Raw genomic sequence first — 22,454 nt, forward strand, 5'->3', positions numbered from 1 at the left:
ATCCCAGCAGTAGGTTTATGATGTGCTCAACACAAAACACTGAATATCCCAGCAGTAGGTTTATGATGTGCTCAACACAACACACTATGAATATCCCAGCAGTAGGTTTATGATGTGCTCAACACAAAACACTATGAATATCCCAGCAGTAGGTTTATGATGTGTTCAACACAAAACACTATGAAATATCCCAGCAGTAGGTTTATGATGTGCACAACACAAAACACTGAATATCCCAGCAGTAGGTTTATGATGTGCTCAACACAAAACACTGAATATCCCAGCAGTAGGTTTATGATGTGCTCAACACAAAACACTGAATATCCCAGCAGTAGGTTTATGATGTGCTCAACACAAAACACTATGAATATCCCAGCAGTAGGTTTATGATGTGTTCAACACAAAACACTATGAATATCCCAGCAGTAGGTTTATGATGTGCTCAACACAAAACACTATGAATATCCCAGCAGTAGGTTTATGATGTGCTCAACACAAAACACTATGAATATCCCAGCAGTAGGTTTATGATGTGCTCAACACAAAACACTGAATATCCCAGCAGTAGGTTTATGATGTGCTCAACACAAAACACTATGAATATCCCAGCAGTAGGTTTATGATGTGCTCAACACAAAACACTAGTATGAATATCCCAGCAGTAGGTTTATGATGTGCTCAACACAAAACACTACTATGAATATCCCAGCAGTAGGTTTATGATGTGCTCAACACAAAACACTATGAATATCCCAGCAGTAGGTTTATGATGTGCTCAACACAAAACACTATGAATATCCCAGCAGTAGGTTTATGATGTGCTCAACACAAAACACTATGAATATCCCAGCAGTAGGTTTATGATGTGCTCAACACAAAACACTATGAATATCCCAGCAGTAGGTTTATGATGTGTTCAACACAAAACACTATGAATATCCCAGCAGTAGGTTTATGTGCTCAACACAAAACACTGAATATCCCAGCAGTAGGTTTATGATGTGCTCAACACAAAACACTATGAATATCCCAGCAGTAGGTTTATGATGTGTTCAACACAAAACACTATGAATATCCCAGCAGTAGGTTTATGATGTGCTCAACACAAAACACTATGAATATCCCAGCAGTAGGTTTATGATGTGCTCAACACAAAACACTATGAATATCCCAGCAGTAGGTTTATGATGTGCTCAACACAAAACACTGAATATCCCAGCAGTAGGTTTATGTGCTCAACACAAAACACTATGAATATCCCAGCAGTAGGTTTATGATGTGCTCAACACAAAACACTAGTATGAATATCCCAGCAGTAGGTTTATGATGTGCTCAACACAAAACACTACTATGAATATCCCAGCAGTAGGTTTATGATGTGCTCAACACAAAACACTATGAATATCCCAGCAGTAGGTTTATGATGTGCTCAACACAAAACACTATGAATATCCCAGCAGTAGGTTTATGATGTGCTCAACACAAAACACTATGAATATCCCAGCAGTAGGTTTATGATGTGCTCAACACAAAACACTATGAATATCCCAGCAGTAGGTTTATGATGTGTTCAACACAAAACACTGAATATCCCAGCAGTAGGTTTATGATGTGCTCAACACAAAACACTATGAATATCCCAGCAGTAGGTTTATGATGTGTTCAACACAAAACACTATGAATATCCCAGCAGTAGGTTTATGTGTTCAACACAAAACACTGAATATCCCAGCAGTAGGTTTATGATGTGCTCAACACAAAACACTAGTATGAATATCCCAGCAGTAGGTTTATGATGTGCTCAACACAAAACACTATGAATATCCCAGCAGTAGGTTTATGATGTGCTCAACACAAAACACTGAATATCCCAGCAGTAGGTTTATGATGTGCTCAACACAAAACACTATGAATATCCCAGCAGTAGGTTTATGATGTGCTCAACACAAAACACTACTATGAATATCCCAGCAGTAGGTTTATGATGTGCTCAACACAAAACACTATGAATATCCCAGCAGTAGGTTTATGATGTGCTCAACACAAAACACTGAATATCCCAGCAGTAGGTTTATGTGCTCAACACAAAACACTGAATATCCCAGCAGTAGGTTTATGATGTGCTCAACACAAAACACTACTATGAATATCCCAGCAGTAGATTTATGGCTTTTGCATTGTCAGTGTTACATTGTAGCCGGTTGTAAAAGATTGTTACAGTAATGTATACCTACTCAAATATACATATATAAACACATACAAATGCAATACAGTAACAAAAACATTGTCATTTATTTCCAAATTGCAGTATTTTTGAACACTTGTGTTTTGTATGTAACACTTTCTGTACCCAACAGGAGTAAAACAGGAAAAACATTCAGTAAGATAAAGGGTTTTCTGTACAAAAATAAAAAATTAAAGTGGCTCATTCCTTCAAAACTCTAAAGGCAAAAACACATGCAAAATGTAAGAAATAAAAACATTAGGCTACATTCTGCTGTAATGTCTGCTTCAAACTCACATCCTCAAACACGTAGATCCCCTGAACACAGCTCACTCTCCAGATCCCAATCACCTGAATTCTAGTCACTTGTATGTCACTATCACACACTATTTAGTTCAGTTCTTTGCACCCCGTCACTGTGAGGTATTGTTTGTTTTGTGACACACGGCTTGCAGAGCGCTGTGGTGCCCATGATCGGCTTCTCCTGTAAATGATAGTTTTAGCCTGCCTCACTAACCACACCTTTTGCCTATTCCCTGCCTGTACTTCAGCCTGTTATCTACCTATTGCCTGATCTCCTGCACTACGTCATTAGCCTTCTCCATGCCTGTACTGTTTCCCTTTTTGACCCCTGTGTATGACCTTCTGCCTGCCCCTGGACCCAGCTACCTGCCTCCTCCTGTGTATGACCTTCTGCCTGCCCCTGGACCCAGCTACCTGCCTCCTCCTGTGTATGACCTTCTGCCTGCCCCTGGACCCAGCTACCTGCCTCCTCCTGTGTATGACCTTCTGCCTGCCCCTGGACCCAGCTACCTGCCTCCTCCTGTGTATGACCTTCTGCCTGCCCCTGGACCCAGCTACCTGCCCCCTCCTGTGTATGACCTTCTGCCTGCCCCTGGACCCAGCTACCTGCCTCCTCCTGTGTATGACCTTCTGCCTGCCCCTGGACCCAGCTACCTGCCTCCTCCTGTGTATGACCTTCTGCCTGCCCCTGGACCCAGCTACCTGCCTCCTCCTGTGTATGACCTTCTGCCTGCCCCTGGACCCAGCAACCTGCCCCCTCCTGTGTATGACCTTCTGCCTGCCCCTGGACCCAGCTACCTGCCCCCTCCTGTGTATGACCTTCTGCCTGCCCCTTGACACAGCTACCTGCCTCCTCCTGTGTATGACCTTCTGCCTGCCCCTGGACCCAGCTACCTGCCTCCTCCTGTGTATGACCTTCTGCCTGCCCCTGGACCCAGCTACCTGCCCCCTCCTGTGTATGACCTTCTGCCTGCTCCTGGACCCAGCTACCTGCCCCCTCCTGCGTATGACCTTCTGCCTGCCCCTGGACCCAGCTACCTGCCCCCTCCTGTGTATGACCTTCTGCCTGCCCCTGGACCCAGCTACCTGCCCCCTCCTGTGTATGACCTTCTGCCTGCCCCTGGACACAGCTACCTGCCTCCTCCTGTGTATGACCTTCTGCCTGCCCCTGGACCCAGCTACCTGCCTCCTCCTGTGTATGACCTTCTGCCTGCCCCTGGACCCAGCTACCTGCCTCCTCCTGTGTATGACCTTCTGCCTGCCCCTGGACCCAGCTACCTGCCCCCTCCTGTGTATGACCTTCTGCCTGCTCCTGGACCCAGCTACCTGCCCCCTCCTGCGTATGACCTTCTGCCTGCCCCTGGACCCAGCTACCTGCCCCCTCCTGTGTATGACCTTCTGCCTGCCCCTGGACCCAGCTACCTGCCCCCTCCTGTGTATGACCTTCTGCCTGCCCCTGGACACAGCTACCTGCCTCCTCCTGTGTATGACCTTCTGCCTGCCCCTGGACCCAGCTACCTGCCTCCTCCTGTGTATGACCTTCTGCCTGCCCCTGGACCCAGCTACCTGCCGCCTCCTGTGTATGACCTTCTGCCTGCCCCTGGACCCAGCTACCTGCCTCCTCCTGTGTATGACCTTCTGCCTGCCCCTGGACCCAGCTACCTGCCTCCTCCTGTGTATGACCTTCTGCCTGCCCCTGGACCCAGCTACCTGCCTCCTCCTGTGTATGACCTTCTGCCTGCCCCTGGACCCAGCTGCCTGCCTCCTCCTGTGTATGACTTTCTGCCTGCCCCTGGACCCAGCTACCTGACTCCTCCTGTGTATGACCTTCTGCCTTCCCCTGGACCCAGCTACCTGCCTCTTCCTGTGTATGACCTTCTGCCTGCCCCTGGACCCAGCTACCTGCCTCCTCCTGTGTATGACCTTCTGCCTGCCCCTGGACCCAGCTACCTGTCTCTTCCTGTGTATGACCTTCTGCCTGCCCCTGGACCCAGCTACCTGCCTACTCCTGTGTATGACCTTCTGCCTGCCCCTGGACCCAGCTACCTGACTCCTCCTGTGTATGACCTTCTGCCTGCCCCTGGACCCAGCTACCTGCCTCCTCCTGTGTATGACCTTCTGCCTGCCCCTGGACCCAGCTACCTGCCTCCTCCTGTGTATGACCTTCTGCCTGCCCCTGGACCCAGCTACCTGCCCCCTCCTGTGTATGACCTTCTGCCTGCCCCTGGACCCAGCTACCTGCCTCCTCCTGTGTATGACCTTCTGCCTGCCCCTGGACCCAGCTACCTGCCTCCTCCTGTGTATGACCTTCTGCCTGCCCCTGGACCCAGCTACCTGCCTCCTCCTGTGTATGACCTTCTGCCTGCCCCTGGACCCAGCTACCTGCCTCCTCCTGTGTATGACCTTCTGCCTGCCCCTGGACCCAGCTACCTGCCTCCTCCTGTGGTCCTATGCAATAAACAACGCTTGAAACCAGCGCTGTCTCCCCTCGTGTTCATTACACCTGCCTCCTATTTTGGTCTGGCCACAGCACCTAATCTACATCACAAGCGATGTTCTCCCTGGCTAAACAGAATCTTCTGGAGTGACGGATCCAGCCACCAAAAGCCCCCACATCAACTTCACCACATGCATCCTCCATTGCCTGGAGAAAAAGCCTGTGAGGGGATGGCGGTCATACACCTTCCATCACCATGCCGAAAAAAACATTTCAATTGTGTTTAGGAATGGGGAATATGGTGGGAGGTATAGAACAAACTGTGGGTGGTCGATGAACCAGAGCAGCCTGGTGGAAACTCACGTTGTCCTAGATGACAACATACCTGGGCTGCTCTGGTCCACCCCTCTGCTCGGCTGGAATGAGGATGCCGTGTAGTGTGTCCAGGAATGTGAGATGAGAAGGGCGGTGTTGTAGGGACTAAGGTTGGCATGGTGATGGCTGATGCCTTGCTGGCTAACGGCTGCACACATGGTGATATTCCCTCCACGCTGTCCAGGGACATTCAAAATGGCCAATAATGTTCCGTCCCCTTCTTTTGGCTAGCATCCAGCTCTAAGACTCTCTGAAACACACACAAGACAATGTGACCTAGAGCAGTCAATATGGTGAGGCACAATACACTGGATTACAGTACTGTAATGTGTCTATACAGTGCTGATATGATAGTAAATTCACAGTATAGTACTTACTTGCTCATATTCATAGTGCTGTTCTTTAACCCTCTCTGAGTGTTGCTCAAATGGCGACCTGTAGACCTGTTTCATCAGGATTCAGTTGCTCTGTAATACACGGTCCAATGTAGACAAGCCCACCTGGTGAATGTTATTGAATATTGTGGTCTGAAATGATGTGGTTCTGGATTTCTCCTAGTCTAATGGTATTGTTTGCCACCACCATGTTCACAATAGCGGTCTCCTGTTCTGTTGTAAACAGCCGGTGTCTTCTACCATGGCCTGGCCATCTCTCAGTTCTGGTGTGAACAGACGGTGTCTTCTACCATGGCCTTGCCATCTCTCAGTTCTGGTGTAAACAGCCGGTGTCTTCTACCATGGCCTGGCCATCTCCTGTTCTGGTGTGAACAGACGGTGTCTTCTACCATGGCCTGGCCATCTCCTGTTCTGGTGTAAACAGCCGTTGTCTTCTACCATGGCCTGGCCATCTCTCAGTTCTGCAGAAGATCCACAAATATGATATGATTGGTTACAGTAAGCTAAAATAATCTATTTTATTTCAATATCAAATGACATTACTGTAACGTTGGGTAACAATCACTGAGTAACAAAGGCCAACTGGTATGTCGGACTGCAGTATACGTAAAGAGCATAGTGTAGACGGTAGGTAACTTATCGGTTCTCATTTCTGAATGTACGGATGATAGATGCAACCGTGTAGATGCTCAGGTTGGGCTGAACTCTCTGCCCAGCATCCCTCATACTCAATCCATGGTTGAGCACATGGTCAACCAATGTGGCCCTGATCTCACCTGAGACAACTGTCCTTCCTCGTCCTCCTCTTCTCACTCCTTCACCTCTAGCTCTTGATTTACCATTGACTTCCATTTTCCTCCAAAACAGGAGCTAATCTTTGGCCTTTTATAGTGCTAAAGCTCTGATTTTTAAGTGAACAATTCAGCAACTAGTGTTTACACCTGTGAGGAGTGAGTGTTGCCAATTGGTTTACAGAGCTTGGAATTGTTTATAGAGCTGGCAATTTTGCAGACTTGGTTTAAGGATTTGAGTTTCAGGTTTCGGTGATTGCGTTTCAAGTTCCAATTTTAGTGTGTAAACAATTGGGAAAAACTAATCTGTCATTCTCAAGCATCTGCTCAGTGAACTGTGTCTGTTCCCCTCAGGGCTGTGATGACCTTGTTGGCTGGGCCTGGTCCAACAGCTGCCCTGCTTGGCCTGGTAGTGTTTCCAAATGCAGTGTTGGACCCACTGATTGGTAGCAGCCAATTTGAGCTGGTGATTAGGTTAAGGCCTGAAACAATGGTTCTGTCTCCCAGTAGGTTAGATGGTAGTGATTATTGAAATGAAGTGCAGAACATGTTGGAATGGCTTTAGGGTAATATAGGAGCTCCAGAGGGGGTTTATAATGTAAACAGCTCAGCAGACCGGAGGCTGTGGTTAGCCTAGTGGGTGTGTGTCTGGCCTGAGGCTGTTTGAAAGGGAAGCTGGTACCTGATACAGGATCAGAGGGTACTAGCTGAATGGAGACAACACCCTTGACAGGCAGCCATGCATAGTTATCACTTCTGTAACACACACACACACAAACATAATTACACACAAATCCTACACTCATACAAATGCACAGCTATTGTAATAATGTATATTTTAATGACAACTGCACTCCACAAACCAAAACAGCAAAGTAAATATGTCTCCTTGTTTGTCTGTGCTGTTTCTTTGACCACGCCTCAGGCTTATACAACCACTGAATGATATAGTGTCTGTGCACGTCATGTTTGTTAAGTCTGAATGTTAATGTAACATACAGTACTTACATCCACTACAGCTCTGAGGCTGCTAGCCCCGGGGGAGTGGAGAGTAGGATTGTAGTGTATAGATCTGCCTGTATTACAGTATAGACTTGTTATCTCTCCCTGGTGCAATGCAGCATTGTATTCTGTTGGCAGAAGATGTGTGTGTATCCTTGCTGTGCACAATAGGTGGTGTTGTATATTGGGTGTCTAATTTCAATATTCTGGTGCATCGTGGGCCACGGAGTGTGACACGACTAAATTTAGAAGGGGCCGCTGGTGACCATGGAAGCAGGAATCAGCATATTGGTTCTATAAGGTGTGTGTGTGTGTCTTCATCATGACACAGGGCAACCTAGAGAATGTCATTTAGAGATAATGTTAGAGTAGTGAAAGAAGACATGACTTTAAAACATTGCCATGGCATTTATTTCAACATGATAACAAAGCATTTACTGTAGAAGTGTTGATTTAGAGTAGTTATACTAAAACATGTGAACTGTTAAACTTAATGTAACAAAAATGCCTTCATAAAGTATTTATAAGACCAGTAACATTTATAACTGAGATGAAGATTGGTAGTGTAAGCATATAAAAAAGTTGAGATGAAGTTAAGTCTGATTATGTAGTGATTATGTAGTGATATACAGCCAAGGGAGATTGACAGGTCTATGAGCCTCTATAGGTACATGGGGCCTTATGGCAGTGTTCTTCAATTCTGGCCCTGTGGTCACACACACTGTAATCAAATCCTTCACGAGTTTCCTCTGGTGTGTCAGTGCTGGAATGGAACTAAAGCCTGCACACCCTGTGGGTCACTAGGACCAGGATTGAAGAACCCTGCCTTATAGACTGCATAAGACATCTTATAGAGTGTCTATGAAGCCATATGTAGTTCCTATGAGGCAGGTGTGTTGTTGGCTGCAGTCCTCTGCTCGCTGAGGGTGTTTGCCACGTAGCCAATCAGAGTCATGTATTCCTGGAAGCTGACCTTCCCATCTTTGTTCTCGTCCAATCCCTTACGCATCTCCTTCACTGCAGAGGAACTCTCTGTTCCCTATGAGGTGAGAGGGGGAGAGAGGAAGAGTCTATCATTAAAGATTGCTTCCCCAATAACACCTGGTGCCGATTTGCATTATGACTAGGATTAAGGCTTGGGTTTAACCGGGACGCTGACTCAAACCTAGGGTCGTGGTTGAGGCTCGAGTTTAACAGGGATGCGGACACGAACCTAGGGTCGTGGTTGAGGCTCGAGTTAGTTTAACAGGGATGCGGACACAAACCTAGGGTCGTGGTTGAGGCTCGAGTTTAACAGGGATGCGGACACAAACCTAGGGTCGTGGTTGAGGCTCGAGTTTAACAGGGATGCGGACACGAACCTAGGGTCGTGGTTGAGGCTCGAGTTCAACAGGGATGCGGACACAAACCTAGGGTCGTGGTTGAGGCTCGAGTTTAACAGGGATGCGGACACGAACCTAGGGTCGTGGTTGAGGCTCGAGTTTAACAGGGATGCGGACACGAACCTAGGCTCGTGGTTGAGGCTCGAGTTTAACCGGGACGTGGACCTAGGGTCGTAGTTGAGGCTCGTGTTTAACAAGGACGCAGACATGAACCTAGGGTCGTGGTTGAGGCTCGAGTTTAACAGGGATGCGGACACGAACCTAGGGTCATGGTTGAGGCTCGGGTTTAACCGGGACGCGGACACGAACCTAGGGTCAGAGTTGAGGCTCGGGTTTAACCGGGACACGGACACGAATCTAGGGTCAGAGTTGAGGCTCGGGTTTAACCGGGACACGGACACGAATCTAGGGTCAGAGTTGAGGCTCGGGTTTAACCAGGACGTGGACACGAACCTAGGGTCAGAGTTGAGGCTCGGGTTTAACCAGGACGTGGACACAAATCTAGGGTCAGAGTTGAGGAGTAGTGATACAAGGATAGGTGGAACTTACAGTCATGATGTTGCCGAGCTGTTTATTGACGAGGCCCTGGAAGTCCTTATCTCCGAGACTGCCCTTCCCTTTGGCAGACTTCAGATACACTCCTACCACTGTCTGGATGGCCGACTCCATAGCTACTGGGAGAGAGGAGAGGATGGGGGGGGTGCAGAAAACTCTAAAGTTTAGACAATTGAATGCAGCAACTGTTTCACTGGAACTAGCTGGAACAGTTAAGACAAGGTACACTCTTAGAAAAAAGGGTTCCTAAAGAGTTCTTCGGCTGTCCCCATAGGAAATCCTTTATGATTCCACATAGAAAACTCTGTGGAAAGGGTCCTGCACGGAACGCAAAAGGGTTCTACCTGGAACCAAATGGTTTCGAACTGGAACAAAAAAAAGTTATTCAATGGGGAAAGCTGAAGAACCCTTTTAAGAGTGTAGAAAGAGGACGTCAGAATAGAGGAAAGAATGGACGGGGGGTGGAGGGAGATAAGGAGAGCCTGGTGAGGTAAACAAAGGAAAGGATGGAGAGAGGGGGGGGGGGGGGGGGGGTCTGAGGTAAACAATGGGAGCTGTGATGTCTGATGGAGAGAGGGATACCTGATCACCATAAGCCAGCAGAAGGCTATGGGTTCACATTACTACAGCTAAGACCTGTCTGTTACACTCTCTAATATATATATATATATATATATATATTTCGCTACCCTACCCCGCCAGTATCTCTAACCCCTTCTCTTTTAACATTAGGGTGATGTCCTGATGAGGGTAACCCTAGAGACTCAACCCACAGGTAAATCTCCAATCTGACACTGTCACACCTGAATGCATACACACCAAAATGTATGCACATTCCCACAAACACACACACACACCTGTCCCCTGGGCCTAGGCCAATTAGGACTGATCTTACATTAGCCTAATTAGTGGGTGAGAGAGAGCAGAACACACCCATGGTCTGATGCCAGGTGTAGGATTCTGTTTCATATCCCACCTTGATGCCACACATACACACACTATCCTGTGAATTCCGCTGTAACTAACACATTAGCCAACCACAGACCCACACCGCTGGACATCTGTCATCATCTTCATCCCTCATCACTATTTCACCAGCCTGCGGGTGTCCCGAGCGAGACATCTTCTACGCACATAATTAGGAGACGCTGTGTGCGGTCCTCTGTAGCTCAGTTGGTAAAGCATGGTGCCAGTAACGCCAGGGTAGTGGGTTTGTATGCACGCATGACTAAGTCGCTTTGGATAAAACAGTGCTAAATGGTATATATTATTATAATCAGGGATGGGCACCTGAACCCCTTTTGTAGGCCCGCCGATCAATTTCCACACACATTTTTCAGGAACTCAGTCAGGGTCTCAACTTGCTGTTGAGAGTTACAATAGTAGAACAGACCAGGTGACGTTTCTAAATGTGGTTGTGCATCAGCAGTTTCTCTTGTTATGTCAGTCACTCAATTAGCCAAGTCAGCTAAACATGTTATATTGGTAAATGAGTCTAGCGGCCAGCTATCTAAACGTGTAGTAATCATGGTCAAATTACCGACCGGGACCCCCATGTATAATCAGATGAAATGAATATGAAAAACAGAAAACATTGGTCTCATGGCAAGTGTAGAATCGCAGGAAATTCACTCAAAGAATTTTGTTTAGGGCCCCCAAAAGGCTGGCTCTGACTGCATGTGTGGGTATGGTTGTGGGTACGCAGACCCGCAAGCTACTGTGGCCCTCATGATTTCTGATTTTTGGTGGCCCCCACCCCCATCAGTTGCCCATCCTTGTTATATAGTGTGTGTGTGTGTGTGTGAGCCCTAGATCAGAGTGATTGATGAGCATATCGATCCAGGAGTATCTTTTTAGACCCAAACAGAGGATGTAATGAGACTAACTGGTGTGAAACCAAGCTGCCCGGGCTGCACCAGAATACAGAACAGAACCCTGGACAGGACTCGGTCAGCGGGAGGGTGGAGAGGAGATGAGAAGTTAAAAGAGACAGCAGAGTTCAATAAGGTGACACTAGTTTGGTGTTTTATGTTTGAAGCAATGACTTGGGAAAACCAGGTCAGCTCAGGCTGCAACAATACTTTAAAAAATATTTTTTTTCAAATTTAACCTTCATTTAACTAGGCAAGTCAGTTAAGAACAAATTATTATTTACAATGACGGTCTACACTGGCCAAACCCGGGCGATGCTGGGCCAATTGTGCATCGCCCTACGGGACTCCCAATCACGGACGGTTGTGATACGGCCTGGAGTCAAACCAGGGTGTCTGTAGTGACACCTCAAGCACTGAGACACAGGGCCTTAGAACGCTGTGCCACTCGGGAGCACCCCACATAGCACTGAGACGCAGGGCCTTAGACCGCTGTGCCACTCGGGAGCCCCCCACATAGCACTGAGACACAGGGCCTTAGACCGCTGTGCCACTCGGGAGCCCTCCACATAGCACTGAGACACAGGGCCTTAGACCGATGTGCAACTCGGGAGCCCCCCACATAGCACTGAGACACAGGGCCTTAGACCGCTGTGCCACTCGGGAGACAGACATGTTTAATTGATGTTTAATAAACCCCACTACGAATTTACTTTCACATCCAACGTGTGTAAGAAAAGTTAGGAGTTACTTTCAACTATTCAACGTTATTTAGGTAGTCTACACAAATGACCTTGGAAGCTGAATAATGTTTATGTGTGTTGACATGATATCTCAGTTGAATCTAACAGCTTGTTTCCATAGCTAAGCAGGGTACAATAGAGGTATGTATCTGGATTAGTGGTCGACCGATTAATCAGGTTTTTTTTTTTTTTACCTTGACAGCTCCGGGATTCAATCTTGCAACCTTACAGTTAACTAGTCCAACGCTCTAACCACCTGCCTCTCATTGCACTCCACGAGGAGACTGCCTGTTACGCGAATGCAGTAAGCCAAGGTAAGTTGCTAGCTAGCATTAAACTTATCTTATAAAAAACAACCAATCAATCATAATCACTAGTTAACTACACATGGTTGATGATATTACGATTTATGATTAAACAAAAGCGCATTTGCGAAAAAAGCACAATCGTTGGACGACTGTACCTAACCATTAACACCAATGCCTTTCTTAAAATCAATACAAAGAAGTATATATTTTTAGACCTGCATATTTAGCTAAAAGAAATCCAGGTTAGCAGGCAATATTAACGAGGTGAAATTGTGTCACTTCTCTTGCGTTCATTACACGCAGAGTCAGGGTATATGCAACACCGCCTGGCTCGTTGCAAACTAATCTGCCAGAATTTTATGTAATTATGACATATCATTGAAGGGTGTACAATGTAACAGGAATATTTAGACTTAGGGATGCCACCTGTTAGATAAAATACCAAACATTTCTGTATGTCACTGAAATAATAAACGTTTTGTTTTCGAAATTATAGTTTCAGGATTCGACCATATTAATGACCAAAGGCTCGTATTTCTGTGTGTTATTATGTTATAATTAAGTCTGTGATTTGATATTTGATAGAGCAGTCTGACTGAGCGGTGGTAGGCAGAAGCAGGCGCGTAAACATTCACTCAAACAGCACTTTTGTGCGTTTTGCTAGCAGCTCGTCGCTGTGCTTCAAGCATTGCGCCGTTTATGACTTCAAGCCTATCAACTCCCGAGATTAGGCTGGTGTAACCGATGTGAAATGGCTAGCTAGTTAGCGGGGTGCGCGCTAATAGCGTTTCAATCGTCACTCACTCTGAGACTTGGAGTAGTTGTTCCCCTTGCTCTGCAAGGGCCGCGGCTTTTGTGGAGAGATGTGTAACGACGCTTCGAGTGTGGCTGTTGTCAATGTGTACCTGGTTCGAGTCAGGTAGGGGCGAGGAGAGGGACGGAAGCTATACTGTTACACTGGCAATACTAAAGTGCCTATATGAACATCCACTAGTCAAAGGTATATGAAATCCAAATGGTATAGAGAGAAATAGTCCTATAATAACCTCAACCTAAAACTTCTTACCTGGGAATATTGAAGTCTCATGTTAAAAGGAACCACCAACTTTCATATGTTCTCATGTTCTGAGCAAGGAACTTAAACGTTGGCTTTTTTACATGGCACATATTGCACTTTTACTTTCTTCTCCAACACTTTGTTTTTGCATTATTTAAACCAAATTGAACATGTTTCATTATTTATTTTAGGCTAAATTGATTTTTATTGATGTATTATATTAAGTTAAAGTAAGTGTTCATTCAGTATTGTTGTAATTGTCATTATTACAAATAAATAAATAATACAATTTTAAAAAATTGTCTGATTAATCGGTATCTGCTTTTTTTGGTCCTCCAATAATCGGTATCGGCATTGAAAAAATCATATTCGGTCGACCTCTAATCTGGATGGTAGACTTGATCTGACTGAAGTGAATTTCCTCCTGTATTCCACTAGGAGACAATGTTCAGGCAGGAAGTGTAGGACTGTGGCTTCACTTTTTATTTCAACATACTTGATTGGACTTATTTTACACCGTCATTGTTTCAACGTCATGCCATTAACCTAAATATAGAGATATTTAGGTTAATGGCATGACGTTGAAACAATGACGGTGTAAAATATGTCCAATCAAATTTGAAACTCAACGTAATTTTATCCATATTGAATGATGAAAACTATTCTTTATGTTTTTAAGTGGAATTTAACAGGATTTCAACTTATACATAGTTATGATTATTATGTTGAAATTAGATTGATGTACTGTAAATACCTTTGTCAGGTTAAGTTGAAGTTTTACCCACATTTCAATGCTTCCAATGCTGGTTGACTTTTTTCAAAATGTTCCATGTTGATTCACGTTAAAATATGTTGGCAAATAATGTTGAAACAACGTTAATTCAACTAGTGTGTGCCAAGTGGGTAGTGTGTTCTATAAAGCATTGTGGGTTATACCTGGCTTGACCTGGGATGTCAGGGCTTGCAGGTGATCATCAACCTGAAAATGTACATATTTTTCTCCTTTCCGAACACATTGAGGGGATAGATACAATCATGTGGCAGCCTGAATATGGCGGAGAGAACTTGCTTCAGTCTAATTAGAATACTTTAAAGGGCGTTGGGTGGGTCACAGCAAAGTTTGAGAACCACTGCTACAGGCCTAACTACATAAATGGACACAATAGCTTATTTAGAGCCACGTCTACTCACTCTCTCCATGCCTATGAACTGTGAGAAGCTCGGTTCAGTGGACTCGTTTCACCTGCATGAGCTTTGATTATTTCGATGGCCAACCAGAATCAATCAGCGGGGATGTGATGTGTTCAATAACTTACCAGGTGTGACTGGTTCCCTTCCGCAACCATACCTGCATGGTGCTGTCAACGCTGTTTGCCACAAGCCATTTCTCCCCGCGCTATTAAATACACCTTGGGTTGTCATTCGACGCACTATACCAACGTCTTACCGTTCGTTAATAATTCAGGGTGAAAAGACTAGAGAGCGAGCTGTCCTAGCTGCTGTTACACAGGGCCACGCTCGGTGTTGAGGTTGTAGACAGACTCGAATGAATGTCATTGTCCACAAGCTTGTAACTACAACTACCGAACCGTTCACTCTTTGGCTCGTGCATAATTTGAGACGATTATGGGTAGCCTACCCACCGTGATTTTAAACCCCCCCCCCTCTAGCCGAAATAATACGGTCGATTTGTAGAGTGGTCCCGAAGTAAGACTGACAGGGAAAATAAAGAAATAAAGGCGCGCCTTCTGGTTTGTCCTGAATTGTAAAGGGGTTGAGGATTGGGTTACCGACAAGGAGAAGCCGATCCCTGTGCTATCATGCTAGGTGGGTTTCGGACAATAGATCCGCTCGCAAACTACATTATTAATGTTCGAACGGAGGAACATTTTCTGGGAGGCCCATTTGGATCCATCAACGCAATGGCCTGTTTGAGTCAACGGAACTTTAGACAAACAGGCTAGGCTACATACTTCAGTTACTTTATCTACTCACCGTTAGATTGTGAATGAGAAAACACAAATGTGCTCGATGTCAATTATCTTGTCCAGGCTCTCTCTGTGTCTCTCAGGCACTCTTCTCAAGGCTCAAACTTGATCAACTAGTTGCACTCAAAAGAATCTCTTCCGTGATAGAATTTTTCTTCACCAAACTTTTTTGTATTGTGTCACAGAAGGGCGTGTGCCTGGGAAAGAGCAAGGGAGATAGACGAAGGGGGAAGGGCTGCCAACAGATTCATTTTGTTGTGTTAATAACTACTCAACGATATGAAACGTTGATTTGAACCTTCTGATCAACTAGTGGGTCAGGCGGCACCCCACGGTCAGATTCATATCGCGTGATTTCTGAGGATTTTCTCGATTATATCGACTGATTGGTTCTGAATGGGGTTAATAACTACTCTATAGTTCGCTAGTTATTTTATTTTCATGTTTACAATAGATGGTTTATTGTAGACTATAGCCTATAGTTTGATTCTAAAAACATAATGCAATGTTGTATTTAGAAAAAAATTAACTATTTGTAGCCTTAATATGATAAACTTGGGTATGCTATTATGAACCCTCCACAAAACGTTAAGTTACTTAAAAATTACTTTCCACAGATCAATGTTAGGGATGGCGCAAATATTTTAGCCACCACATTGCACCTTGAGTGAGCAAGTGTGAACAGGCAATAAGGTGTGTGTGTCTGTGCATGGTAGTAGACCGAGTCATATTTCCACCACACCCTTAAAGTCAACATCAGTTCGAGTTTATTCAACCACATTTCTCAGAAACACAAACCATAATGTATAATTATTCACAAAGCAAGGAGAAACTTAGACATGTAGGACTCACAGACAGATTCATTAAGAACATAATCACAGCCATGTTTTTAGTCAGTTTGTTATTTACACGTAGGCTACATTCTGGGAAGCCAGGCTTCCCCAAGAAATTGACCAAAAAAAATAAACAGATAGAGTAATGTATCTTTTGTCTCTCTGTGTTTCATACGTTTTTTCCTTCAATTCACAAAGGTTGAATGGATCTCACCGGAGAACGCAACCAAGTGAGCGAAACAGTGCCCCTCTGTCTCTGTATGTGTAGCCCATATATCTGATGCTGTCTCGTCAAAAAGAGAATATTGTTGCCGCCTGTAGCATTGAATGCAAGGGAAGCCAGTGAGCATTTGGCCTCCCTTGATAAAATTATACGGTGATTGGCTAAGTAAACTCAGCTGTGAATGGTCCTGGTCCATCCTGTAAAAGTGTCAAGGGAAGCCAGTTTGGATTTGGCTTCACACCAATCACATCACATCAAAAGCCAAACGTCATTGACAGAAAACTTGAATTGTTGCATCTCGTTGTGTTGTCATCTGGTGGCTAGCTAGCCAGCTAGCTAAAATGGGCACTTTCCTAAAATAGCCATGGATGGAGAGGGATTTGGACTTGTGGTTTTACTTACAGTGCATTTCAAAAGTATTCAGAACCCTTGACCTTTTGCACATTTTGTTACGTTACAGCCTCATTCTACACACAGTACTCCATAATGACAAAGCAAAAATAGATTTTTAGAAATGTTTGCAAAAAAAAAGATCAAACTGAAATATCACATTTACATAAGTATTCAGACCCTTTACTCAGTACTTCGTTGAAGCACCTTTGGCAGCGATTACAGCCTTGGGTCTTCTTGGGTATGATGGTACAAGCTTGACACACCGGTATTTGGGGAGTTTCTCCCATTTTTCTCTGCAGATCCTCTCAAGCTCTGTCAGATTGAAAGGGGAGTGTCGCTGCACAACTATTTTCCGTTCTCTAGAGATGTGATAACTTGTTCAAGTCTGGTCTCTGGGTGGGCCACTCAAGGACATTCAGAGACTTGTCCTGAAGCCACTCCTGCGTTGTCTTGGCTGTGTGCTTAGGGTAGTTATGCTGTTGGAAGGTGAACCTTTGCCCCAGTCTGAGGTCCTGAGTGCTCTGGAGCAGGTTTTCATCAAGGATCTCTCTGTATTTTGCTCTGTAAATCGTTCCCTCGATCCTGACTAGTCTCCCAGTCCCTGCCGCTGAAAAACATCCCCACAGCAAGATGCTGCTAGCAACATGCTTCGCCGTAGGGATGGTGCTAGGTTTCCTACAGACGTGACGCTTGGAATTCAGGTCAAAAAGTTCAACCTTGGTTTCATCAGACCAGAGCATCTTGTTTCTCATGGTCTGAGAGTCCTTTAGGTGCCTTTTGGCAAACTCCAAGCGGGCTGTCATGTGCCTTTTACTGAGGAGTGGCTTCCGTCTGGCGACTCTACGAAAAAGTCCTGATTGGTGGAGTGCTGTAGAGATGGTTGTTCTTCTGGAAGGTTCTACCATCTCCATAGAGGAACTCTGGAGCTCTGTCAGAGTGACCATTGAGTTCTTGGTCACCTCTCTGACAAAGGCCGTTCTCCCCTGATTGCTCAGTTTGGCCAGGCAGCCAGTTCTAGGAAGAGTCTTGGTGTTTCCAAATCTTATTTAACCTCTATTTAACTAAGCAAGTCAGTTAAGAACATTCTTGTTTACGGACAATTCCTATACGATCTCATGGCTTGGTTTTTGCTCTGACATGCACTGTCAACTGTGGGACCACATATAGACAGGTGTGTGCCTTTCCAAATCATGTCCAATCAATTGAATTTACCACACGTGGACTCCAATCAAGTTGTAGAAACATCCCAAAAATGATAAATGGAAACAGTAGCAGTAGTAACTCTCCGGTTTTCTAAATCAATAGTTGTTTAGTAGTCCAAAAATGTCTAAAACATTAACTTGCTTTACCATGCTGTAGGTGATGTTACTGTACATGCAATATGCTTTGTGGACTTCACTGGACAGAGGTCGCTATCCGAAAAGAAAAACAAAAGTTTGGTTGAATTTATTCTGCACTGTCTTCTTATTGTCTCGGCCTTAGGCCTATATATCACTGTGTCAAGGCATATGAACTAACAGGTTATAGAGCAAACAACACAATTATCACAACACATAGGTTGTAATATGGCTTTTATTTTAATGTCTTGGCTTCCCCATTGATTTTACCCTGCTACTGATTCTCCCTAGCCTGGGAGCCAGATATTCTGCTGCTTTAGCCAACTCCTTCCCTGCTGCCATACCAAACATCATACCAAGCATCATACCAAACATCATAGCAATCATCATTGGCTGAAGCAGTAAGACTGACATCTAGGCTATGTCCACATTTCTTTACTCCTACCTAGTGCCTATACACTTAACAATGGTGTTTTTCTCTTTCCGTCCTACAGCCTCCTGTTCATTTGGCAAGAGGTACAACCTCCTGGACAACACTAGCAGTCTCATTCACAACAGGGCCAGAATAAATTCTGCTTACACACCAAGATTCTAAATTTACACAGACACAGTCCGATGCCATCACTGCTCTGTGTGTGTGTATGCAGTATTAGTTTTAGTTTGGCGAGATATAATTATACTTTCAAAACAAGGAGGGAATTCTGGCAGCGACAAAGGGAGAGAGAGAGAGAGAGAGAAAGAAAGACAGAGGGAGGAAGGGAGGTCAGGTAGTCATAGATACTATAGTTGTATGATTCATCCATGTTTTATTTTGCTGGACCAATCCTCCATAGCTTTAGCAAACACTTGACAATTTAGAAACACAACATGGGGATAACCATACCACTAGAATAACTTATCATTGTAATCATATGGTAGTAACAGAACAAGACATGGAGACATCCTATTGGATAAAGCCGCCGTGTTGATTTGCTAGTCGTCCAATCAGCTGCCAGAACTCCAGGAAGTTGAGCTCTCCGTCATTGTTCTCGTCAATTGAGTCCATGAGTCGGTCGATGACAGCTGGGTCATCAGCGTTCTACATGGGGGCAATAAGGGCCGTCAGAAATCACTAGTTAAGAGGCTTCCTTTCCTCTTCTCAGATTCAGAACCACACTGACTGATCTGATTGTGCTTGTCAGAAAAGCCATGTGATGAGAAGAAACCTTTCTACCATCTGTGGTCATGAGAAGGGAACAAGAAAATTAAGCTATTTGATGGGTGTCACTATTTGGCCATTCTAGAAAGGATGGCGGTACAGCACTTTACAAGCACAAATGCAAATGTCTATTTTAGCATGGCCATACTGATATACCACAGGAGGCAGAGGTTGGAAGGACGAGAGGCATCTGTGCAGTCTATGTCCCCATCTAGAGGAAATGAAGTGGACCACAAACTGATGTTGTGGCTCACCAACCCTGCTCCTAGAGAGCTAAAGGGGGGACGCTTTTGTTACAGCCCAGCACTAATCATCAAGCTGAATCAGTTGTATTATAGCTGGACTGGAATAAAAGCCTGCGATCACTGGTTATTATAGTATTACTCAAACGTTACCACAGTATAATTAACATGCACCTTAACAAAGTTGGGGAGTTGTGTTTTGACCAGGTTCTGGAACTCATCTCTGCTCAGTGTGTCTGTGGATCCATCACTTCCAGCAAACGCCTTGAACTGGGACACGAGTACACCAATGGCTGACTCCATCACTGACAGAGAGAGAGAGAGGAAGAATGGAGAAGAGGTAGTGTTCTAATGGGACTAAACAGAATACAATACAGACACAGAGGAGAGGTTATTGAACTGAAAAATCATAAATACGTAGATAAAATACTACAGACCAAGTCAGGTCAACGACGGCATTGAGAAAAAACAGCAAGTGTTACAGAGGAGGAGAGAAAGAGACGGGAGGACAGGATATGGAAACATTAAACAGAGAGGGAGATAAAAGATGTATATTCAACTTATAGAGAAATATGGAGGTAGATTAGAATGATTAACTCACCTGGACACTGCTGCCGGTGGCTGAGGTGGTGAGTGTGTGAAGGTAAGTTTTTCTCTCTTTCTCTTTCCCACTCTTATACTCACCTCCTCTTCCTAAAATCAAGCCCCCCCCCCCCATCTCTTGTAAATGTTTCTCATGTCATGGCGTCCATTCTGTCCACTTCAAGGTTAAGGTGTCTGTAATAGTGTAAGCTAAATTACCCCACACTGACCACTGGTTTCTTTCCATGACGTGATTATAGGATTTATACAACACTGAAAAGCCCCCACCTTCAGACAGGAAACCACACGTGTTCATTTAACCATTTATTTTTAAAGATTACAATACGTTAGTCTAGGCGTTGTGCTCTGCTCCTTCATGGTAGCTCACTGCTAGAGCATGCATAATGTTAAGCTAATAATAATTACAGGCAGAGAGCAAGGTGTGCTATACCAATCACCCTGCAGGAAGGAAACACAGAACCTAACAGGTGGAGGCTGTGGTGGCTGGTGGGTAAGCAGAAAACAGACGTTACAGCAATAACACCAGCGCATAGCTTGTGTGTGGCAGCCATCATGGAAGTGTGTGCAGAACCTGGTGGACTAAATAGACCACCATGTTAACGTAGAGTGATGATCTCATTGATGCAATATCAGCTGATGCAACACTCAGGTTTCCTGTCTGGCTGCCATATGAATGTTAAGTCACTATGCTTACACTAAAACCTCTCAGGGCAGCTCTTCTGGTTTACTTAGCTTTGGGCAAATCAACTTCATCAGCAGCAGAAATGAGGGATTGTGTGTTGCATGTTTCGCCCTTTGGCTTGCATTTAGAATATTCTATTGATTTGAGCCTGTCTTGATTCAAATCTAACATCAGTGTTATAAAGTCAGTTTTATTGAGAGTGTAGTTACGTGAGTCTTTCATTCTTTCATTATTCCCACCCTCTGGCATGAATGGCATCTCCTCTTCTAGTCCAGCTATCACACAACACACACACAAGGCTTTGGTCTGAAGGTTTGGACTATTCCAAATCTTAAAAAGACACGTCCCCCATTTATTCACGCAACACTGTAGAACTGCATCATCAGCATGATTAGTCAGCAGCTTTCACACAGACCAGGATGTCTTATTAACCCTCATCTCTCAGCCTGTAGCAATGGATGTCTAGTGATGACAAGACACTGTCCTTCTGCTGCAGAGGGTTAGAACCAACAGGCCCTGGGACTTACTGAGGAGAGGGCAGGTAGACAGCATACACCACTTTCAAACACACACACAGACAAGGACTCTTGCAAGCATGCACACACACATTTTAGTCAGTATAGCTGAGACAGCAACTATACTATGTGGGTCTCTGCTTTAGATGGGAGGAGTGTTGCACTATAAAGCTACTGTAAAATCACATTGCATCAATGAGTTACAGAGTGCAACTGTCACGTTCGTTGTGAGGAGACCAAGGCGCAGCGTGGTAAGTGTACATTCTTCATTTATTAAAGAAATTCAACACTGAACAAACTAACAAAACGAAACGTGAAGCTAATACGAATAGTGCAGACAGGCAACAAAACATAGAATAAGAACCCACAAATACCCAAGGGAACATGGCTACCTAAATATGGTCCCCAATCAGAGACAACGATAAACAGCTGCCTCTGATTGGGAACAAATTCAGGCCACCATAAACCTACATATGCCTAGACTTACAAACACCCCATGACATACAAAAACCCTAGACAACACAAAACCTAAATAATAAAGAAAACATAGATCAGGGCGTGACAGCAACATGTATTAAAACAAATAGTAATATACAGGAAACAATATCTAACCAATTGAAATGTGTTGTTTTCATGGGAGAATGTTTAGCATATTAATGTCTTTGTGCTCAAATACACACAGCACAGATCCAAGAACAGTTAATTGAACAATCAGTGAATGAAAGAAAGGAGACAAAAGAAAGGTAGCCTAGTGTTTAAGAGCATTGGGCCGACTAAGTGAAACATATGCCGACGTGCCCTTGAGCAAGGCACTTAACCCTGTAAGTCGCTCTGGATAAGTGCGTCTGATAAATGGAAGGCAAAGATATCAACGTCAAAATATTATGTAAAAAACAAAGTCCAGAAAGGAGTCCCTTGACGTCACCCTAATCTGAGATCAGTAGCGAACACTCTCTCTCTCTAAACGTAGAACATCACGTGGAACATGCAGATGACT

The 22,454-nt window shown here is 44.7% G+C and overlaps 2 protein-coding genes across 3 annotated transcripts; both read right to left on the minus strand.

The window, feature by feature from the left end:
* Positions 1-7,922: 7,922 nt before the first annotated feature.
* LOC139379167 (protein S100-A1-like) lies at positions 7,923-15,640 on the minus strand. 2 transcript variants are annotated; one of them, XM_071122000.1, is made up of 3 exons: positions 15,439-15,640; positions 9,459-9,580; positions 7,923-8,566 (listed from the first exon to the last, which is right to left on the minus strand). In XM_071122000.1, the coding sequence occupies exons 2-3, from the start codon at positions 9,576-9,578 to the stop codon at positions 8,408-8,410; spliced, it is 279 nt and encodes a 92-aa protein (XP_070978101.1). In that variant the 5' UTR covers positions 9,579-9,580; positions 15,439-15,640; the 3' UTR covers positions 7,923-8,407. The 2 variants fall into 2 exon arrangements, with proteins under 2 accessions (XP_070978101.1, XP_070978102.1); XM_071122001.1 differs by having other exon boundaries at positions 9,459-9,583; positions 15,439-15,623.
* Positions 15,641-18,460: 2,820 nt separating this feature from the next.
* On the minus strand, positions 18,461-20,296 carry LOC139379181 (protein S100-A11-like). Its single transcript, XM_071122007.1, has 3 exons — positions 20,259-20,296; positions 19,832-20,086; positions 18,461-19,295 (listed from the first exon to the last, which is right to left on the minus strand). Exons 2-3 carry the CDS (start codon positions 19,958-19,960, stop codon positions 19,161-19,163), a joined length of 264 nt encoding a protein of 87 aa, XP_070978108.1. The 5' UTR covers positions 19,961-20,086; positions 20,259-20,296; the 3' UTR covers positions 18,461-19,160.
* Positions 20,297-22,454: the final 2,158 nt, after the last annotated feature.

This window comes from Oncorhynchus clarkii, chromosome 2 (assembly GCF_045791955.1).
Source record: "Oncorhynchus clarkii lewisi isolate Uvic-CL-2024 chromosome 2, UVic_Ocla_1.0, whole genome shotgun sequence".
Lineage (NCBI taxonomy): Eukaryota > Metazoa > Chordata > Actinopteri > Salmoniformes > Salmonidae > Oncorhynchus > Oncorhynchus clarkii.

Excerpts from the sequence above, each read along its gene's own strand:
- LOC139379167 (XM_071122000.1), bottom strand. The coding sequence starts at position 9,578 with ATGGAGTCGGCCATCCAGACAGTGGTAGGAGTGTATCTGAAGTCTGCC. Across the intron at positions 8,567-9,458 it reads AGCTCGGCAACATCATGACT|GGAACAGAGAGTTCCTCTGC; the intron begins GTAAGTTCCACC and ends CTCACCTCATAG.
- LOC139379181 (XM_071122007.1), bottom strand. The coding sequence starts at position 19,960 with ATGGAGTCAGCCATTGGTGTACTCGTGTCCCAGTTCAAGGCGTTTGCT. Across the intron at positions 19,296-19,831 it reads AACTCCCCAACTTTGTTAAG|AACGCTGATGACCCAGCTGT; the intron begins GTGCATGTTAAT and ends GCCCCCATGTAG.